This window comes from Mus musculus, chromosome 2 (assembly GCF_000001635.26).
Source record: "Mus musculus strain C57BL/6J chromosome 2, GRCm38.p6 C57BL/6J".
Classification (NCBI taxonomy): domain Eukaryota; kingdom Metazoa; phylum Chordata; class Mammalia; order Rodentia; family Muridae; genus Mus; species Mus musculus.
Genome location: NC_000068.7, coordinates 119,077,405 through 119,100,584, shown reverse-complemented (window position 1 = coordinate 119,100,584; position 23,180 = coordinate 119,077,405). Strand labels below are relative to the sequence as shown.

Genomic DNA, 23,180 nt, shown 5'->3' with positions numbered 1-23,180 from the left:
TATTTTGTTTTTTTGAGACACGGTTTCTCTATATACCCCTGGCTGTCCCTCCCAAGTGCTGGGATTAAAGGCGTGAGCTACCAAGCCTGGCTACAATTTTTTTATTTTTAAACATGACCATAACATACGGAGTTATATAAGCCATTCTATAAAACTTTGAGCCTAAGCATATATAACAGATTTTGGTGAAAGCATGAATTTTGACAGAGTTCAAAGCTAGGCTTTCTTTATTATCTATGTAATTATAAGAACAGCATTTAATTTTTCTGATCTATAGTTTCCTAATTGGTAAAACAGAAAATAATATCTGTTTATAGTACTGATATAAGTAATATACATACATGGTATAGAGACTAAGTACCCATAGTGCTAATTTCAAATATAAACATAGCTATTATTAATCATTATTCAATATCTAGGAGTAATATAATCATTTCTTTTAAAGTCTACTCAGGGGCTGGAGAGATGGCTCAGTGGTTAAGAGCACTGACTGCTCTTCCAGAGGTTCTGAGTTCAATTCCCAGCAACCACATGGTGGCTCACAACCATCTGTAATGGGATCTGATGTCCTCTTCTGTTGTGTCTGAAGACAGTGACAATGTTCTCACATATATAAAACAAATAAATCTTTAAAAAAATCTACTCAGAATTTAGAATACTATACAAGCAGTTTTATTTTAAAACATATTTTAAGGACGTTATTGTACCTATAAATTACCAACAAAATTTAGAGGTTTAAATATTTAGAACTTACCATCTAACAGAGACTGAAAACTGAGTGCATTAATCTTCCTGCAAGCCTTGTCCAAAAAAGGGAGACCAACTAAAAAAAAAAAACAGAAAAGGAGATTTTTCTCTTTTCTCCTGCTGGCGTTAAAATCATATGTAGCTGGGGATAGCTCTGGAGTTTAGATTCTCTTGACCTAACTTCATCTCCTGAATTATAGGCACATATTATCATACCTGGTTTATGCAGTGCTGGGGACTGAACCCAAGACGTTCATGAATGCTAGGCATGTATTCTACTAAATGAATTATATCCTTCCTGGTCATAAATATTTTTCCTACTTGAGAATTCTATTGAAGGTTTATTCTTGAATCACATTATTCTCTGTATATGGTAAAGATCCCCTGATATCATTCAATTATATTGGTTTAGTAGGCCCTTGAAAGAAATTAAAGTGTAAGACATATCTTTATTTATTTATTTATTTATTTATTTATTTATTTATTTATTTATTTATTTATTTATTTATTTAATACCCTCCCCCCCCTTATTTTTCTTTTTCGAGACAGGGTTTCTCTGTATAACAGAGCTGTTCTGTCCTGGAACTAGCTCTGTAGACCAGGCTAGCCTAAAACTCACAGAGATCCCCCTGTCACTGCCTCCTGAGTGCTGGGATTAAAGAGTTCTTGAGTGCTAGAATTAAAGGCATATGCTACTGTGCCTGCCTTCAGGCTTGGGTCACATCAAAACCAATTTATGACCTTGCTACTGTGCCTGCCTTCAGGCTTGGGTCACATCAAAACCAATTTATGACCTAGGCTTGGTGGTACATGTCATTAATCCCAGCACTTAGAATGTAGTCGGGCAAATCTAAGTCTGAGGCTAGCCCGGTCTATAGAATGAGTTTTAGCACAGCTATGGCTAAACAGAGAGCCTATCTTGATAAACTAAAACACAACAACCTGTCCCCACCAAACAAAAAAACAAAAACAAAAAGCAACAAACAAACAAACAAACAAAACCAAAACCTGGGGGAAATTATGGAAAATAAAGTCAACCCCCACAACAGGGAGAAAAACAGCCAAGCCAACACTATCTGGTTCCTGGGTCACATCAGTACACAGAGAATGTATTTTATAACTGAAAAATATCACAAACTCCCTTGACTAAATTAATTTCAATGCAAACATTTTTTTTCCCAAGAATCAAACAGGTACAAGGTGCACATCAACTGCATTCAGGAGGCAGAGGCAGGTAGATCTCTGAATTTGGGGCCAGCTAAGTATACATTCCGAGACCTTCTCTCAAACAAATAAAACATCAAGTAAAGCCATAAGAAGACAGTGGGACCAACTTCTCCATATCTACTAGGTGTAAGTTACTTCTTGCTTCTCAAATTCCAAGTCTTGTCTTTTTGATAAATGTTTTATTAAATTCTTGTGTGTCCTAGGTACTACAGATAGCATGAAGAAAACAGCTGTGAGGTGGAGAGAGATGCCTTAGTTTGGTTCCCAGCATATCAGGCTCACAATCTCTTGCAATTCCCAGCTTCAAGGGATCCAACAGGTTCTCCTGTCCCTGTGGGTGTCCACATATACATACATATACACACATGCTGAAAAACATATACATATTGAGAGTAAAACTTAAAAGGGCTGGAGAGATGGCTCAGCAGTTAAGGGTGCCAACTGCTCTTCCAGAGGTCCTGAGTTCAAATCCCAGCACCCACATGGTGGCTCACAACCAGAGGTAATGAGATCTGACGCCCTCTTCTGGGGTGTCTGAAGACAGCTACAGTGTACTTACATGTAATAAATAAATAAATCTTAAAAAAAAAGAGAACAGCGATTCAAGTAAATTCTCTAACAGAACACACACACACACACACACACACACACACACACACACACACATGTGTGCGCACGCGAGAAAAAAACATTATTTGGATAGAGATAATTTCATTATCTAAAAGAACTCAAACCAACTATCTTTTTATTCTTATTGTTTGTTGTCTTCTGAGACAGGGTCTCACCAGGTAGCAGATGATCCTGTCCAGCCATGCCACCATGTTCCATTCTACTATATTCTTTGTTCTACAACATACAATTCTTTCATAGTGAGATAGCAGTAGAGCATAAACTTAGCATGTAGGAGTTCCTGGGTTTGATCTCTAGCAAACTTCCCCAAAGTATTATTATTAAAGTCCCTTATTCTTCTGAGATTCTCAGCAGTATTGCCATTTTGTTAAAAGTTATTATTATAATAAAATGTAGGTTTTTATCTTTAGAGAATACAGTCATTTATTTTTCTGTAGAGGTCATTTTAGCTTTGCTACTTACCTAGTGGCTCTCCAAAGGTGATGATGAGTTCTATTGAATCATAGACAAAGGTAAATACAGCTTGATCATCACTCCACTCAATGACATCCCACTCAGACAAACTAGAGAATGACAAACAAGAACAAGTAAGTCTACCCTTTCTTCCTTCCTTCCCAATGCTGGGGGTTCAAGCCAAGAAATTACAAGCCCAAATGAAGAATTTGTGATATCATTCATATAGTACCAATAGGAGCACCGGATTGGGAAATTATCTATTTAAATAATTTGAATGGCCAAGTTGGAAGAACGACACACATTTTCCATCCTAGCCCGTGAGAGGCTGAAGCAGGCAGGTCCCCTTGAGTTTTAGGCTGGCCTGTGTCACACAGTGAGATGGTGTCTCAAAACATGATACAACAACTTTGGCAGCACATATACTAAAATAGGCACATAGAGTAAAATAAGAACAAGTTAAGCCTTGTACAAAGATAACACAAAAATTTGTGAAACATTACACACACACAGAGTGATCACCAGTGGAAGCTTTATGACTAATAGATACCTTTTGAGGATAAATAACCTAAAACAAAATCTTGGAAAAGAAAATATGACTACACAGTCTTGTGCTTTTTGTTTGCTTGTTTGTTTGTGGGGTTTTTTTTTTTTTGAGTCAAGTCTAACTGTGCACTCTGGTTGGCTGAGAACTTGCTATGTAAATGAGGCTGATCAAGAACTTATAATAATTCTCTTGCCTCTGCTTCCCAAGTGCTGTGATTACAGGTATGTTCAACAACACTTGGGTCAATCTTATGTATTTGAAACTTTGATCATATATTGGAGGGGAAGGGGATCTATTTGATAAAAAGTGTTAAAGAGGGGCTGGAGAGACACTTTTGCATATACCAACAAGATTTTGCTGACAGGACCCTGATATAGCTGTCTCCTGGCAAACACAGAAGTGGATGCTCACAGTCATCTATTGGATGCAACACAAGGTCCCCAATGGAGAAGCTAGAGAAAGTTCCCAAGGAGCTGAACGGGTCTGCAACCCTATAGGTGGAACAACAATATGAACTAACCAGTACCCCAAGACCTTGTGTCTCCAGCTGCATATGTAGCAGAGGATGGCCTAGTTGGCCATCAGTGGGAAGAGAGGCCCTTGGTCTTGCAAAGATTCTAGGCCCCATTATAGAGGAATGCCAGGGCCAGGAAGTGAGAGTAGGTGGGTTGGGGAGCAGGGGGAGGGGGAAGGGTATATGGGATTTTTGGAGAGGAAACTAGGAAAGAGGATACCATTTGAAATGTAAATGAAGAAAACATCTAATTAAAAAAAAAGGGGAGGGGGAAAAAAAAAAGAGGGGTTGGAGCGATTGCTCAGCGGTTAAGAGCACTGACTGCTCTTCCAGAGGTCCTGAGTTTAATTTGCAGCAACCACATGGTGGCTCACAACTTCTGCAATGGGATCCAATGCCTTCTTCTGGTGTGTCTAAAGATAGAGACAGTATACTCTCATATATAAAATAAATAATCCTTTAAAAAAGTAATCGTTAAAAAAAGTGTTAAAGATATATTTTAAAGAATATTCATCTTATTTTATGTGTATGTGTGTGCCTGAGTGTATGTATGAGGGAGGCTCCTGAGGTAAGAAGGTAGCATTGGATCCCTGAGAAACTGATTATAGGTAGTTGTGAGCTACCATGTGGGTACTGGGAAATGAACTGGGTCTTCTGCAAGATCAGTACACTTAACCACTGAACCAGTTTTCCAGACACAAAAATATTTTAAAGTATTTTAAGCTCATGAGTTTTTACTCCCCTAGACGTTTTTACCTCAGGTTTGAAGTACACTGACTTTTTTAAAAAAGGTCAGTTAGTGGTTCTCAACCTTTGAGAGTCAAACAACCCTGTCAAAGTGGTTGTCTCACTGTAAAACACATATATTTACATTACAATTCGTAACAGCAGCAAAATTACACTTATGAAGTAGCAATAACATAATTTATGGTCGGGGGAGTCGCCTGGCATGAGGAGCTTTATTGAAGGGCAGCAGAATAAGGAGGGTGAGAGCCACAGCTGTGGGTGTTTAAGGCCATAGCAATGGCTGGGTAGTGGGGGGTTGGAATGTGGGTATTCTTGAGAAGCTGAGGCACGACAATTGTTTGGATTCAGAAATTCTAGGCCAGGATGGACAACATAGAGAAAGCCTAACTTTAAACAACATTAATAATAAACCTCAAATCCTCCAGAGGTCGATAGCAATAAATAAGGCACAGGATAGACCAGAAACTGAATGCTATCTACTTTTGCTTACCTCAATTGATCCAGTAATTCTTCAGTTTTAGTTGTTTGTTCTTTTATAAATTCTATCTGAGCAAGGGTCTGCGTTTTCTGTGTCTCTACTTCTAAGAACTTTCTGCAAATAAAATTAGGTATTCACAGAAAAACAAAGTATTTGTTAGTGAGTTCAGAATAGTAACAAAATGTTTTGGGGATGGGGAGTTGACTCAGTTGATGAAGTTTCCCTGTGAAAGCTTAAGGAGCCGAGTTTGGATCCCTGGCACCGAGTAAAGACAAAGCAAGGTGTTCTAACAGTGTTGGGACAGATCCTTCAGAGACAGATGAATCCTGGTGCTTGCTAGCCAGTCAATCTAGCCAACTGGTGAGCTCTAGGTTCATGAGAAATTCTGTCTTAAAAGCTGAGGTAGAGGTTGGCTATGGTGTTGCACACCTTTGATCCCAGCATTGATGGCAGATCTTTATGGGTTCAAAACCTATCTCATCTACCTATTATCCTTGAATTACAGCAATCTTTATGTCTCAGCCTTCTGACTGCTAAGATTATAAGGAAGTACCAACATACCCAGAGTTCTGTCAACTTAATTTCAGTTGACATTACTATCTGTCAAATTAATATTTGTCAACTCAAATTTAATTGGCTTTGTCATTATTTACATGTCATTTCTTTCTTTTCCTAAATGTATTCATTTTTATTTTATGTGTATTGCTCTGTGTGTGTGTGTGTGTGTGTGTGTGTGAGAGAGAGAGAGAGAGAGAGAGAGGGAGAGAGGGAGAGAGGGAGAGAGGGAGAGAGGGAGAGAGAGAGACTGTAGCCTTGGCTAGGGCTAGCCTGAAGCTCCCTATGTAGACCAGGTGGACCTAAAATGCACAGGGATCAAAACATATGAGTGACCACATCCGGCGCCTTAATATTTTTAACATCCAACTGTTAGCTGACCTCTGAAGCTCCTCTTCTTCAGTTTTCAGCTGTTCCAGTTCTATAAAAAAAAAACAAAACAAAATAAAACAAGCATAAAAAGGACACCAGGAGAAACTTGAAACATAGATTTTTTTCACTTAGTTTACTGAAAAATTCTGACTAAGCTAATCTCATCTAACATGTGAATGATCTCAACAGTGCTGTTCTCTCTGGCCTTGTCACCTTAACTAAGTTAGTTACCTTTCTCTGCATCTCTCATTTCAGAATCCCATTCTTCCATGGCATCATTTTTCTCTTCATTCTCCAAATTCTTAGTTTCTAAGGTAAACATCAAGCATTAGAGATATATTAAATATCAGAGAAATAGATGGTCAAATGAAATATTAGTAATATTTACTGTTTTCCCAAATACCCATCCTCTGCCAATAAAGTCCTAAACTATGATTTCAAAGACCTATGGTATCATATAAGTGAACTCTGAGCTAATGACAGTGATCTCATCTTGTACTTAAAACTATTATTATTATTAGTGTTCGTGTATGTATGTATGTGTGTGTGTGTGTGTGTGTGTGTGCATGTATGAATGTGTGTATATGTGAGTGTGGTGAGCACTAGAGGTCAGCAGACAACTTTTGGGAGTCATTTCTTTCCTCCTAAATGGGTTCATCAGCAAGCTTATGCATCTAGTGCTCTTGATGCTTTCTAGTACCTTTGAGACAGCCTTGTTCAGGCCAGCCATAAACCTGTGATCTTCCTGCCAAAGTCTCCCAAGTAACTAGGATAACAGGTGTGTCACCATGCCCAGTTTGTCTCATGTTAGCATTGAAATGTTTTCCTTTTTGAAACTGGGTCTCATAGAGTGCCAGCTGGACCACTGAGTAAGCTGACCTAACTCTTGATCTTCCTGCCCTTACCTTCTAAGGACTGGGATTACAGTGCCTACTCCAAGCTTGCATTTTACCTCAAAAATATTCCCCTACCCACCTTTTTAAGATAGGGTTTGACTATGTAGCTCAGGCTGGTTTGGAATTCATCATGCAGACTCTAACTCAACCTCCACAGTACTTGAGATTACAGATGTGCACCATGACAATCAGCTTGCATTTACTTATCTATTCAGACCCAAGCTCGCTCTATAAGCCGTTAGTGCTTAATAAACACACGGCTAGTTCATTAGTTTCTCTCTTTCTTTCTTTCTTTCTTTCTTTCTTTCTTTCTTTCTTTCTTTCTTTCTTTCTTTCTTTCTTTCTTTCTTTCTTTCTTTCTTTCTCTCTCTCTCTCTCTCTCTCTCTCTCTCTCTCTCTCCCTCCCTTCCTTCCTTCCTTCCTTCCTTCCTTCCTTCCTTCCTTCCTTCCTTTCTATTAGGTATTTTCTTCATTTACATTTCCAATGCTATCCCAAAAGTCCCCCCATGCCCTCCCCCCCATGCCCTTCCCCCCCATCCCCTACCCACCCACTCCCACTTCTTGGCCCTGGTGTTTCCCTGTACTGGGGCATATAAAGTTTGCAAAACCAATGGGCCTCTCTTTCCACTGATGGCCGACTAGGCCATCTTCTGTTACATATGCAGCTAGAGACACGAGCTCTAGGGGGTACAGGTTAGTTCATATTGTTGTTCTACCTATAGGGTTGCAGATCCCTTTAGCTCCTTGGGTACTTTCTCTAGCTCCTCCATTGGGGGCCCTGTGTTCCATCCAATTGCTGACTGTGATAGTTCACTTCTTATAAGCATATTTAGAGTTCCTTGAGAGGCTGTCCTATTCCTAGCCCCAATAACAAATCAAGCTTTTAGAAGACATTCCCTCCTGTTCTCTATTTTACTTTATCTCTATCTTCAAACACATGTAGTTGGTATGGGTTTACTAAATGTGTTTATTGTGAATAGTCTGTTGTTTTTTGTATGTGTGTGCATGAACACACATTTATCTGTGTATGTGTTATAAAGAAACTGTTTTACTCTGTAGTTCAGGCTGGCCTCATACTCACAGTAATCCTCCTGCCTCAGCTTTTCAAGTGATGGGATTAGTGATGTGAACCATGCCTGGCTTCTCTTTTTTCCTTTTTACTCCTATTCATCTTTCATATTTTAGCTGTAAAGTCTCTTCGGTATAGGTAAGGCTGCTTTGACCTCTTAACTAGATCAGATTTCTATTGAAGTATCCCAGTACCTTATAATATCATCCACAGAATTTACTATGAAATTACTTTTGGGGGAAGGATAATTTGGTGTTTTTGAACAAAGGTCTTGTGTAACACAGGCTAGCCTCAGACTCCTGATCCTCTTGACTCTGTCGCCTACAGACTGAGATGTCAAGCGTGTAATAGCATACCCAGCTTATTTGTTTAGTGTCTACAGTTGCTTCTGGATTAAAAGTTGCATAAGGAGCGGGGATGGTAGCACATGTACAGTCTGTACTGCGGAGGTGGAGGAAGAAGCATCGGGTGTTTAAGGACACTCTCAACCATTTTAGAGGTCAGTATATCCTACATGATAGGACATGGGAGGAAAAAAAATTCCACAAGGGCACAAATCATGTTTGGTTTGGGCTACTAATGTGTTCTTATTTCTGAGTACCATCATATAAAAGTTGCAAACTGCCGGGCGTGGTGGCGCACACTTTTAATCCCAGCACTTAGGAGGTAGAGGCAGGCGGATTTCTGAGTTTGGAGCCAGCCTGGTCTATAGAGTGAGTTCCAGGACAGCCAGGGCTATACAGAGAAACCCTGCCTCGAAAAACAAAAACAAAAACAAACAAACAAACAAAAAGTTACAAACTAAGCAAATTTGAAAAATGAGCAATGAAAGAAGAAAAGGGTAGCCATTTAGTGCTACCTAAAGAGGGGAGGGAAGCACAGCTGTTGTGTTTTTCTTCTGTGGTTTTTTTTTTTCAGTCCTGAGATCAAATCCAGAGACTTGAAAATACTCTGCCAACAAACTCCATCCCAGCCTTGTTATTTATATTTGATTTTTATATGTGGTGTAGAAGGCTTCTAAACAAATTTATTATTTGTAAATGGGTGTTTTGTCTATGTACCACATGCATGCCTAGTGCCCTATGAGGTCAGAAGAGGCCATTAGGTCCCCTGGGAATGCAGCTACAACCACTATGTGGGTGCTGGGAATAGAACTTGAGGTCCTCTGGAAGAGCAGACAGTTCTCACAAACTGTTGAGTCACCTCTCTAGCTCTTTTCTCCCCCTTTCTGAAGGATCTCCTACTATTCAGGTTAGCCTAGAACTCAACAATGTAACCCACACCAGTCTTGAGATCAAGGCAGTCTTCTTGCCTTGGCCTCCCAAACGCTGGGACTACAAGTTTTGAGCCAGGTTTACCCAATGATTTTTTTCCCTCTTTTTTTAAGAGTCTTAAGTACCTCAGGATGACCTTGAACTTAGTTATATAGCTGAAAATGACCTGTAACTTGAGGCCTCAACCTTCCGAGTGCTGTGGTCATAGGCATGTACATTCATATCTGACTCCATCAGATACTGTTGGGGATGGAATCCCAGGGTTCTGTGCATGCTAAGCAAACACTTAAGCAACTAAGCCACACTCCTACGTACGCTTTAAAGATGACATCGAGGTATGTAAATTAAATGGAAATGGATATGATAAAGGGAGGAGTCAATATAAGATTACTGAGAAGACATAATAGAAATCATTTATTTATTTGATTTTTAAAAAAGAGATAGTATCTTGCTATATAGGGCTGGGTAGCCTAGTACTCACTATGTAGTTCAGGCTGGCCTCATTAGCAAATCTTCTGCCTCAGCCTCCTGAGTACTGGTATTACAGGGTATGCACTACCACACCTGGCAAAATCAGTTTAAATGGGAAGATTGGTGTTAGGGGAGAGAAAAGAAGGAATAATGAATAAACAGATTAAAGGTCTGGTTTCTTTGTTATTAGAAAGTTTGGAAGGTTTAGTCTAAAGGTTTCTATTTCTTTTATTATGAAATAGAAAGTAAAGTAATGATGTAAGTTATTTTAAAACTATAATATTCATATATTCATTTTCAATTAAATGCAGGATGCATGTATTTATTTTTTTCTATGCAATTCATAATGCTAGGGATGTTTAAAAAAACATGCTTTTTTACTAAAGCATGCTAATTTTACCTCTTGCTGTATGTGTGTGTATGTTTGAGTGTGTGTGTGTGTGTGTGTGTGTGTGTGTGTGTGTGTGTACCTAAGTTTGCATGTGCCTGTGTGTATGAGTGTATGCCTGAGGATGCCAGGAAAGGGTGTTGGATCCCCTGGATCTAGAGTTGTAGGCAGTCATGAACCACCTGGCCTGGGTACTGATGGGTTAGTTTGAGCAAGAGAGACCCACATAGGAGCTAAAAGGAAAGCCCAGAAATAATGGAATTAGAGTTAGGTGTTGTAATGCCTCAGAGGGTAAATGAAATAAATGGTTTAGGAAGAAAAGAATAATCAGCAGTGTCAAAAAAAGGAAACAGACTAAGGACCAGGGAACATGAAAGTAAAAGAAAAATCTCATAAACAAATAACATTAAAATTACACACACACAGACACACAGACACACACACACACACACACACACACACACAAACAAACAAGTGTGATTAAAAAACAAAAACCAAGCTGGGCGTGGTGGCGCACGCCTTTAATCCCAGCACTTGGGAGGCAGAGGCAGGCGGATTTCTGAGTTCGAGGCCAGCCTGGTCTACAGAGTGAGTTCCAGGACAGCCAGGACTATACAGAGAAACCCTGTCTCAAAAACAAACAAACAAACAAACAAACAAACAAACAAAAAAACCCAAAAACCAAAATCCCAGAATACTGGGCATGGAGGCACACACTCATAACACCAGCACTTGGGAGGCAAGGCAGGAAGATCACAAGTTCAAGAGTAGCTCAGGCAAATTCTAGGCCACCCCGGGCTATACAGACTCTGTCCCCCAAAGAAGCAAAGCCATACAAGATTATGGTATAGGTTATGAAGAGCCTTGCAAAAGAACTTAATTTTTTGGATATCTCTTCTTTACTGTTATGGATGATTATAGCGAACCAGGTTTTAGTATCATTTTTTATGACATTTACTTCTTTTGGAAGGTGGGTTAGCACCACAGCATGCCTATGAAGATCAGAGGAAAACACATGGGACTCAGTTCTCTCCTTCCACCATGAGGGCCCCCGGCATCAAACTCAGGTCACCAGGCTTGGTGGCAAGCACCTTTATGCACTGAGCCAACTCATTAGCCCAAAAAAGGGTTTTATTTTGCTCCACTTTAAGTACTCAAGCTGCTAAGACAGCATAGTAAGACCAAACTTTCTAACTTATAGAAGCCTCTATAGAAAACTATCCTTTAAGTTTGTGTAGTTGCGGGAGTCGAGCCTAAGCCTTTCTGCACGCTAGGCAGGTGATCTCTCACTGCACTCTATCCTCAGCCATAGAGGAGAGCAAGACTTTACCTGTTTCCACTTCAGCGAGACAGTTATTGATCTTCTTGAGGATAGTGTCCATCTCATTTATTTTTATCTGAAGTTTGTTCTTCTCATTCTAAACACAAAATATTATAGATTGTAAACCTTAAACTCCAAACAATCCTTTAATAGTTTTAATTACTGTCGTGATTATAAATGGGTAAATTTGTTTCCCATTTTTATTTGGCAATACCAGTAACTGAACATGTTAGTCACATGATCTACTGCCCTTTATTCCTGTCCTTTTTTTTTCCTTCACTTTTTATTTAAAGTCAGGGTCTTACAACTCAATTGCCTAGGCTGATGCTGAACTTGTGATATTCCTGCCTTGGACTTTCAAGTAGCTAGGATTACAGGCCTGTGCCACCAAACTGGCATGAACAGACAAATTTTGAGGTCAAGACTTTTAGTCCGGACTTAATTTGTTTTTTAATGTAAAAAGACAAATGAAGTTATTTTGTATTTCTCTTTATTATAGCATTTCTTTTCTATACATGTTTCATGAACTGCATGGATATTGATATTTATTGCTTTAAAAAGGTTAATTTTTTTCTGTGATCAGATGGACACAGGCCAAACAGAACTACAGCCTTTAAGTGTGTGTTTTAGTTAGTTTGTTTGTATTGCTGTTATTATTGAGACAGGTTCTTGCTATGTGATCCAGAACTTATGGCAATTCTCCTGCCTCAGTTTCCTGTAGGTATGTGCAACAGGCACAACTATTTTTGAATTTTTATTTCTATAAAAGATGAAACTGTATAAAACACTTCATGTACTTGTTTGCTGATACTTACTAAGCATCACCAGGCTACTGTGCTTGCTCTTGTGTGCATGCATAAATGCTGTGCTCACTGGCACGAGCATCCCACTTCTGTCTCCCAAATGGGAGACTGAACAAATGCTAAGCAAATGTCCTACCACTGAGCTACAGTCTCAGCCCTGTGTGTAAGGCCTTTTTAAAAGAAAAAGGATAAACATATGCATATACATATGCAACTGAATATGGATATAAAGAAGATAACACTGCCTTCCGTGTGAATAGGGACACAGAATCACAAGTATTTTATTTCAATATGTAAAATGGATGACAACATGTGAGACATAGGCCATATTAGTAACTATACTTCATTTAACTCCCAGTGCCAAAACCTGAAGCTTCTGGTTTCTAGAACTTCACTTTTGATAAACAAACTTTTATCCAAGCTTCATTTACATGTCTCCTAAGAAGCATGTCATATTTTATATCTACTATACATTACTATATATCAACATCTCAAATTACCTCAGCTGAATGCACCAATTTGTTATACAGAGCCACTTTTCCTTGGTGATTGAAGACTTTTGTCATCTTGGTATAACGTGATTTGATTTTGTTAAGGTAAATCCCATAGTTCTTCAGCTGTATGAGAGAGTTAAAGAGTACATGTTACTAAAAACAAATCAGAGAAGGTAAGTTAGGTCTGGGAAGGCGAGTTCAATTGCCTGTGCTGGGTTTTGCCTAATCTAGATTCCAATTCCTAAGACAAGAATTTTTCATTTGCAAATTGGCAAGCTGGAAGTCACTATACAGATCAGGCTGGTCTTAAATGTGTGCTCTTTCAGCTTCTGCCTCTAAAGTGCTGTGATCACAGGTATATGCCATCACACTTAGGCTCTGCATATCTATTTAAGAATATAATCAAAAACTTCAGTTTTGATTCTTTCACTTATTTTATAAACTAGAAAATGATTGGCTCTTAATTAACAAAACATGATTATATATTAGGGTACATGTAAAATAGCTAATCAATTAAAGGAAATCTTCATTTAAACCTAAGGAAAATGCAAAAAGAAAAAGAAGCTGGGAACATCTTATATATTTTTTACAGGTTAAATTAGATATCATACATTAGAAAGGTTATATTTAACAATTACTTGGTAATAATTAGATAAGACCACAGCAACACATTAGATCTAAGACTAAATTAAAAAAACTCCATACTATCAAGTAACAGTTCTTTTTTGCTTATTTGTTTGTTTGTTTGACACAGGGTTTCCTTGTGTAGTCCTGGCTGTACTGGAACTAGCTCTGTAGTTCAGGCTGGCCTTGAACTCAGAGATCCACCTGCCTCAGCCTTCCAAGAGCTAGCATTAAAGGTTGGGTATATCACCACAGCAGGCCAAGCAACAGTTCCAAATGTATCAAAATGTGTCAATTCTTATTCAGAAAATGGCATAAAAATACCTCTTCATCAGAGTAGTCTTTCACTTTTTCCCACAAGTTCCTATTTACATCCGCCAATAGTTTATTTTGGTTCAATGCAGATATCTTTAATCTAAAACAAACAATGTTAATACAGGATTTAGAATTCTGCTTGAATAAACAAGCTTAAACATACAGCCAAACAATTATTTCTAGTTTTTTTTTTTTTTTCCTACACAGGAGTAGTTCACTCAGGACACACAGCTAGCGTGATTATTCAACATTTAAAGAACAAAAGTTAAGAATGCAGTCGGGCACACCTTTCATCCCAGCACTCAAAAGGCAGAGGCTGGCTGATCTCTGTAAATTCAAGGACAACCTTGCCTACAGAGTGAGTTCCAGGACAGCCAGGGCTACAAAGACAAATCCTGTCTTGAAACACACACACACACACACACACACACACACACACACACACACACACACACACACACACACACACACACAGAGAATGTCACAATGTGGGATAAATTCCAGGGTCAGAGAGGCCAGAGTCCATTGGTACCTTTAGGGGATGGCAGGACTTGGAGAGGGTAGAGATGGCAGCAGGGGGGCGGGGGTAGCACCTGAATTTCTGAATTACTAAGGTTCCAGCTTCCAGGGTATTCAGCAAAAAAGGGCAAAGACTTGATTTTGAGTCTTAGGACAGATCTAGGCTGAGTCCCTGAGACTCTCAGCCTCTGTGGGCATGGTAGATTAGGCCAGGAGTCTAGTCCTCCCATCCTGGGATTCTCAAACTTTCCCCAATGACTTACTCCCACAGCCCATCATGGTGTCCCTCTGCTTGCTCTATCTTCCCAATATGTTTTGGGATTCATTCCTTGCATGACCACTAACAGCTTAGGCTCTAAACTCCAGAGGTCAGGATCCCAGCAAGTGCAGCAGCCTCTGGAGGCTGTTGAGGCTCACTTCAGCCCACCACCAATCTTCATTCAGGCAGCAGTTAACCAAGACCCTCTAGAGACCTTGCCAGTAACATTACCCCTCACTCTGAGGGCCTCCTCTCCATGACTCGAGCCAATCATTCTGAAAATTCAAGCTTCCTACCCTTTAAGGCTCCCACCCACACCTGGACGCCAACTATAGTACTCTGTTCATCTGCTCCTTGGGGTTGTTTGTTTTCTTCTGTTTGTTTTTCCTTCCTCCTCAGTTCAGGCATTTGGCTTTTCCAGAAATGACTGCCCCTAGTTCTCCATAGCCTACACTACATACGTCAAGGCTAGTGTACCTTCCTTATAAAAATCTGACTACCTCCAGGATGATGCCTTCTTACCACTACCTGTACATTGCTTATATTATTTATTGTCTTATGCAAAGCAGATACTGTACATATAGAATTGTATAAGATGGCTGCATTTGCAATCAAGGGATGGTACACACCTATATTTCCAACACTTGGGAGACTGGGGTAGGAGCATTGCCTAGAATAACTAGCCTAGACTTCGGTCTCTTTTGAGGCACTGTCTCAAAAAAACGAACAAACAAAAAAGAACTTATACATAAGTACTAATTTTAGTGATTAAGAGCTTGCTATTTGGAGGACCTGAATTCAGTTCACAGCACCTACACTGGGTGGCTCACAATTGCTATTAACTCCAGCTCTAGAAACTCCAACATCTGGCTTCTTTGGGCATCTGTTCTCTCTCTCTCTCTCTGCATCTGTGTTCTCTCTCTCTCTCTCTCTCTCTCTCTCTCTTTCTCTCTCACACACACACACACACACATACACTTTAAAATAATAAAAATAAAATTTTAAAGTAAAAAAAATTAGGAACCTTCTAAAAAGGATTCCTACACTCTGTTTGCTTACTGTAAGTGAAAGCAGTGCTTTCAGGTTTAAGATGTCATTGTATAATTGATGTGAAGTTGTAGTTAGTTTATAAGTAAAAGTTCTCAATTTAGCTCAAAGTTTATCTAATTTATACAAGATAGCATTTATAAAACACAGACAAGTTAACCTGGCACAGTGGCACACACCATGCATATTAAGGCTGCTGTGATTTCTTAGTATGAGCTATAAAACATGAGTTCTGGCCTGGCCTGGCAATGAGACATTGTTCAAAAAAGAAAACAATAAGAAAGCTGTTATACTTTCAATAGTTACTAATAAATAGGGGAAGTAAATCTCTATCTAAAACAAAGAAGACACTTGTGATACTGAGAATTAGGCTAGACCCTTATGCAAAATTATGCAAGTGCTCCACTGAATGATATATATCCTCAACACAAAATTATAAAATATAATGCCGGGCATGGTGGTGCACACCTCTAATCCCAGCACTCGAGAGGCAGAGGCAGGCGGATTTCTGAGTTCGAGGCTAGCCTGGTCTACAAAGTGAGTTCCAGGACAGCCAGGGCTACACAGAGAAACCCTGCCTCAAAAAAAAAAAAACCAAAAACAAAACAAAACAAAACAAATTATAAAATATATCAAGCAACAAAACAAATCTAAACAAGATCTACTTTTTAAGGCTAGATTCCATTTTTTTAAAGATTGATTGATTGATTGATTGATTGATTTATGTATACTTGAAGGAGTTTATGTACACTATGTACATGAAAGAAACCAAAGAGTTAAGGAGAGGGCATCAATCTCCTGACTGGAGTTGCAGGCAGTAGTGAGCTTCTTATGATCATACTCACTAGCAACCTGTCCAGGCACCTGCATTTCACTTTCTAAAACAATATTAAGAATCTTATCTGTCTTATTCAGTGATGAGCCCTAGTAATTAATGTAGATTCTGGTAAACAGCAGGTGCTACATAAATATGTTGAATGAACAAAGAAGAATCAGACAATTGGTCTACCATCATTTTTTGTTTGTTCCTTCTTTTCCCCTTGTTTGTTGAGTACACAATGTGTATATGTGCACATTAGTGTGTGTCTATGGGCATGTGTGTGGAGGTCAGAGGACAATCTTGTTATCACCTGTTTAAGGCCCGAATCCCTTTTTTGTTTTTCTAATGCTGTGTATAGCAGGTCACATGACCCTTGAGCAGCTAGGGTCTCTTGTCTCTGCCTCCCATCTTCCGGTAGGAGCTCTGAGATTGAAGATGCTTGTGCTAGCATCTTTTACACTGGTGCTAGAGGTTTGACCTCAGGTCCGTTTAACCATACAACAGAGGTCCTCATTGCATTTGTTTGTTCTTCTGTAGATAGGGTCTGATTACATAGCCCAAGCTGACCTGGAATATAGTTATCACAGGATGGCTATGAATTTACCATCTTTTTTCCTTACTATGGAGATTATGAGTGTATGCCCCATGTCCAGATGAAATACTTAACAGTTTTATTTTAAATTTTAAATTTAAAATTACCTAAGTAAGGCTGGAGAGATGGCCCAGTGGTTAAGAACACTGACAGTTCTTCCAGAGGACCAGTTCCACATCCACAGCTCTACCCACATGGCAGCTCACCATGTATTTCCAATTTCAGGCGATTTGAAGCCCTTTCTGGCCTCCACAGGCACTAGACACACATGCATACAAAACACCCACACACATAAAATAAATAACTTCAAAGCTATCTGCTCTGTACAGCTAAGGATAAAGCTCATTGGCAGAGAAATTAAATGCCTAGCACTCTCAAAGCTCTAAAGTCAATTCTCAGTATCACACACACACACAAAGGAAAAAAGAAAACAAAACAAAAAACCCCAACACTTAAAAATTATTTATTTTTGTTAGATTGGGTCAAAAGTAACTGGAAAGTACTAAAATAGCATGACATAAACATTATTTTGAATTCTAGGTAAAGTAGTTTCATAAATAAATTGTAAATCTGGGTGTAATATTTACAAAGATCCAAGCATTGAGCTATATTCTAAGTAAAACTATACTTTATGTATGTAAATTAAGGGAAAAAATATAGCAAAAATTAGAAATACCAAAATAACTTTGATTTTGAATACTATACAATTGTTATTATTACTCTATTTTGAGATAAGATCTCACTTTGCAACCCTGGGTGGCCTTGAATTCAGAGATCTACCTGCCTTTGCTTCCTAAGTACAAGGATGAGAAGGCCTATGCCATCCTACCAAGTAATAGATACAATCATTTTCCCCAGAAAAGATATCATGTAGACCAGAATGGCCTGGCTTTTTTGTTTCTTGGGCTTATTTATTTATTCATGTAAATACATCTTTGGGCTTGGAGGCCAAATAGGCATGATGTGGATATTGGAATCAGAGCTCTTATCCTTATGACTTTGAAGCAAGTGCTCTTAACCAGGGAAACACAGCCAAGGATACACAGAGAAACCCTGTCTTATTGGTGTGTGTGTGTGGGGGGGGGGTGGCATATTATATCCTTTTGAAGATGTTCTGTTTCAACTAATTTATAACATAACATAATAATTTCAGTTTATCCTTTTATTCATCATGATATAAAACGTTTTGTGCAAATAGTAGCTATTCCTCGTGGTATCCATTGAATAGATATCACTACTACTTTATTTTATTTTATTTTATTTTCGAGACAGGGTTTCTCTGTGTAGCCCTGGCTGTCCTGGAACTCACTCTGTAGACCAGGCTGGCCTCGAACTCAGAAATCCGCCTGCCACTGCCTCCCAAGTGCTGGGTCATTACTACTTTATGAAGTAGAAAAGGAAAGCAAATGACTTATACAAGGCTATACAGTATTGTAGACAGAACTGGGTTTCTTTTCTTTCTTTCTTTCTTTTTTTTTAAAGATTTACTTATTTTATGTATGAGTACACTGTCACTCTCTTCAGATTCACCAGAAGAGGGCATCAGATCCCATTACAGATGGTTGTGAGCCACCATGTGGTTTCTGGGAACTGAACTCAGGACCTCTGGAAGAGCAGTCAGTGCTCTTAACCACTAAGCCATCTCTCCAGCCCCCAGAATTGGGTTTCTATTCATAATACTGCCTGTTAATTCCATTCTTTTTCCCATACTGCAGTTTTCTAATTAAAATACTACACAGATCACTTGTTTATTATAACCCTCGAAAAACAATCACAGGGGAAATAAAACTTTCTTACTCGTCAATCTTTTGTCGAAGAAGCTCACAGTCTTCTTTATAAATCTGTATCCTGGGTCCATAAACATATTGTCTCAACATCAGATCTTCTGTGGTAGGTAATGTGTTTATAGTAAACTTAAAAAAAACAGTAATCAATCAATCAATCAATCAATCAATCAATCAATCAATCAATCAGAATTGATACCTTTTTCTTTTAAAACCTAAGCTAGAACCTTACTATGTAGTTTAGGCTGGCCTGGAACTTAGGATCCTCTTGTCTTACCTCTTGCCACGCTGTGACACCATGTCTGGGAGAACCAGGTGTGGATTTTTGTTCTTTTCCTTTTTTTAAGAGAGGGTCTCATGTAACCCAGGCTAGACTGGAACTCCTATGTAACTGAAGATCACACTGACCTCCTGATCTCCCCAAGTACTGGAATTACAGAGGTGCACGATTATACCTAGCTCAAAACTGGCATTTTAAGGACAATACCAGATACAATAACAAATTCAAGTTTTAGAGAGTCTATTTTTAAAGTCAAACAAACAGGGCTGGGTGTGTAGTTCAGTATAGAGTAATATGATGTTCTGGGTTCAAAGTCCACTCTTCCATGGGTGATCGGGTGAGCTAAGAATATTGACTTATAGGATTGAAAGGGTTTAAAAATAACATGAATTGTTTTAAGAAAATCAAGGGTTAGCAAGGTGGCTCCCATAAATTGTCCTTTCACCTCAAAGCATATACAGGCATGTACATATATACACATACACGCAATAGATAAGTATAGTTAAAAAAAACAATACTTAAAAATTAAGCTTAGTAGGAACTACTTTACTTAAACTAGAAAGGAGAAAAAAAGAAATCAAGGCAGTAGTGGCTCATGCCTGCCATTCCCAGCACTTAGGAGACTGAGGCAAAATGGCCTTGCCTTTGTGAGTTCAAAGCCATCTTCTGCTAAATTCCAGGCTCCCTTGAACTAGAGACCTTATCTCAACCAACCAACCAACCAACCAACCAACCAACCAACCAACCAACCAACCAACCAACCCACCCACCCACTCACTCATTAAGAATAGTTTGTTATGTTTTGCAACTCTAGTTTAAAGACAAATAAATGCATTTAATCTCGTTTTGGGAGGAAAAAAAAACTAAACAAGGTTTTAAATTTCATTACTTATAAAAAAAACAAACAAAAAAACCAAATAACTCTTCATCCATTACTTACAAGCAGCATAGCACATAATATGATTTCTTTTTTGTTTGTTTGTTTGTTGTTGTTTTGTTTTTTCGAGACAGGGCTTCTCTGTGTAGCCCTGGCTGTCCTGGTTAATATGTTATTTCAATTTCTAAACTTTGGACTTATCTATTAAGTTGCTGGAAGATATATAAGCATGAGGACTGTGTTTAGTCCCCAGGACCTGGGTGTGTATATTTTCTTTGCATGTATTTATGTACATCATTCATGCCTGGTGCCCTGGGTAGTCAGAAGAGGCTGTCAAATCTCCTGGGAATGGAGTTATACAGTTGTGAACAGCCACATGGGTATTGGGACTGAAACCTAAATCATCTGCAACAGCAGAGACTGCTTTTAATCATGGTGCCATCTCCTTGGGCCCCTCCCACATTTATTTTCAGACAAGGTCTCACAGACACTTGGTGGCCCTTGAAATATACATGAAGTCAAGAATGACTGAACCTGTGATCCTCCTGGTTGTATCTATTAGGAACTGGGATTATAGATGGGGGCCACCACATTCAGCATACTGCCAAAATTATTTTTTTATTTTATATTATATTTATTTATTATGTATGTGGCATGCAAGTCACAGCATGAATGTGAAAGTCAGTTTTCTTCCACTATGGGTCCTGCGGAATCAAACTTACACAGTCAGCTGAGTGTACGGCACCTTTACCCACTATGTCATCTCACTGGCTCGATTATCACCTTCTTGCTTGTTTTAGAAACGGTTTCACTGTGAAGCCCTGGCTGACCTTAAACTCACAGAGATCTGCACTTCTTTGCCTCTAAGTGTTGGAGTTGAAGATACCTGGTTACAGTCCTCCAGTTCTTAAAAAATATTTTTTGTTTGTTTTTGTTTTTGTTTTTGTTTTTTTGAGACAGGGTTTCTCTGTATAGCCCTGGCTGTCCTGGAACTCACTCTGTACACCAGGCTGGCCTCGAACTCAGAAATCCACCTGCCTCTGCCTCCCAAGTGCTGGGATTAAAGGCATGCGCCACCACTGCCCGGCTTAAAAAATATTTTTAAAGGCATAAAAATCAAAACTATATGTACTGACTCAAAATGAAATGGCAATAGGAAAATGTAGATTGTGTTTTCTAACACTGTTTGATACTAAATGAAATCAAGATTCTTTGTAAAAGAACAAGAAAAGAAAGTTATGAAAATATTACATGGCATCACCATTCAATACAAGGCCAATCTCTTTTTTGTTTGCTTGTCAGTTAAGAGCACTTGTTGCTCTTGTACAGGACAGAGATTTGGTCCAAGTACCACATGGTAGCTTACAACTATCTGCGAACTGCAGTAGCAGGGGATCTAATGACCTCTTCTGTCCTCCTTAGGCATTGCACAAATGTGATCCACAGAACATGCATGCATATAAAACATCAATAAACATAAAAGGAAAATAAATTTAAAAAAAGTAAAGCATACAATTATGTGTCTAGTAAAATAGCAGAAGTGCCAGTGGATAAAAGACTCATGCCCTGTGGAACACATTGGATAATTATTATTATACTCAGTTGGTAAATTAATTTGTTGCATCTTGAATTAGACATTATGTGTACAAGCCATTTTTACTCATTTTGATTAAATGTACAACTTATATATAAACAATACTTGGGTATTTCAGGCCAAGGAGATCTTTGACCTAATTATACTTTATGGGTTACAGTATTTTAGCTTGAACTTCTCCATAAAGATGCAAGGATCAAGGATAACTATAAAAGCACCCGCTACTAGTGCAGCCAGCTGAGCTCCTACAACACACAGAAATATAAGGGAGCTACAGACATTGTCTATGAAGGCTAGCAACATCTCCAATCCCACTAAAAACATGTTTCCCACTTCTACTCTACAGAGACTTACAGTCATCCAAATCTTGGGACAGATGATGTCCACAGCTATAAACCTCATTTCCCATGATCTACATATACCCATTTCTTTTGATATCTATGACTTTTCAAGTCTCTTTTCTTCTTGAGTATGACTTGGATCTATTGACATCAAGATATTGTTAGTTATACCACTGATGGAGAAAAAACACTCACGGATGTCAAACTGGGAGAGCTGCAAGCTGGATCTGAGATCTTGCCTCAAAAGGCATCACTGGAATGTTTAGAGAGATCACAGCTGGGACTGCAAGTACATCAGTGTGAGGAAAGGGAACATCACCAGAGCATCCAAATTTGCGATGTTAGACTTGGCAGACTTGAGGCTTCACTCATAGCAGGTAGGCCTCTACCAACTGAGCTACATCCCTAGTTCATGATTTTATCTTTTAATAAATGTTTGCATTGGTACAACCTAACTTAACTAACAACAACAATGACAATAAAAAAAGAATGATATATTAATGTGGGCTGGTGATATTTTGATGAATGTTTGCCAAGAAATTGCACTTACTTTGGCTGGGAGAGTGCTCTGCCTAGGTTTCTGTATTAAGATGTGGACCTGAAGAAGTATGAAGAACTCCTTTATTGTAATTTGTCCATCCTTGAGTTTCTAAAAATAAAAAAAGAACTTTATATGAACACTCAAAGTGAATTCACTTTGTCTCTAACAACATCATTCATTTCTAAACAGCTTTATCTACTAAGTTTGGAAATAGCCAAACTTCTTCCAGAGGTCCTGAGTTCAATTCCCAGCAATTAGATGGTGGCTCACAACCATCTGTAATGGGATCCAATGCCCTCTTCTGGTGTCTAAAGAGAGTGACAGTGTACTCACATACATAAAAATAAGTAAGTAAATAAATAAATAGAAAAAAAAAAGCAACAAAAGACATTTAAAAATAGTGTATTAAAAGTAAGAAATAAAGCTGAGGGGTGGTGGCACATGACTTTGACATCAGCACTCCAAGAGGCAGAGAGAGGCAGGTCGGTCTCTGAGTTCTAGGACAGTCAGGGCTACACAGAGAAATTCTAGGAAGAAAAAAAATTAAAAAAAAAATTAAAAAACAAAACAAAACAAAAAGACAAAAACAAAACAGCAAGAC

At 38.7% G+C, this 23,180-nt stretch overlaps 1 protein-coding gene across 4 annotated transcripts in view; it reads right to left on the bottom strand.

The window, feature by feature from the left end:
* Knl1 (kinetochore scaffold 1) overlaps window positions 1–23,180 on the bottom strand; it is a 63,379-nt gene that overhangs the window by 9,913 nt on the left and 30,286 nt on the right. For all 4 annotated transcript variants that reach the window (NM_029617.3, XM_006500376.3, XM_006500377.4 and 1 more), the window contains 10 exons: window positions 22,589–22,687; window positions 18,960–19,075; window positions 13,935–14,025; window positions 12,993–13,109; window positions 11,699–11,786; window positions 6,502–6,579; window positions 6,280–6,319; window positions 5,356–5,457; window positions 3,067–3,167; window positions 755–823 (listed from right to left, as the gene is read on the bottom strand). In NM_029617.3, the coding sequence (NP_083893.2) occupies window positions 755–823; window positions 3,067–3,167; window positions 5,356–5,457; window positions 6,280–6,319; window positions 6,502–6,579; window positions 11,699–11,786; window positions 12,993–13,109; window positions 13,935–14,025; window positions 18,960–19,075; window positions 22,589–22,687 (901 nt within the window). The remainder of the gene's footprint in view (window positions 1–754; window positions 824–3,066; window positions 3,168–5,355; window positions 5,458–6,279; window positions 6,320–6,501; window positions 6,580–11,698; window positions 11,787–12,992; window positions 13,110–13,934; window positions 14,026–18,959; window positions 19,076–22,588; window positions 22,688–23,180) is intronic.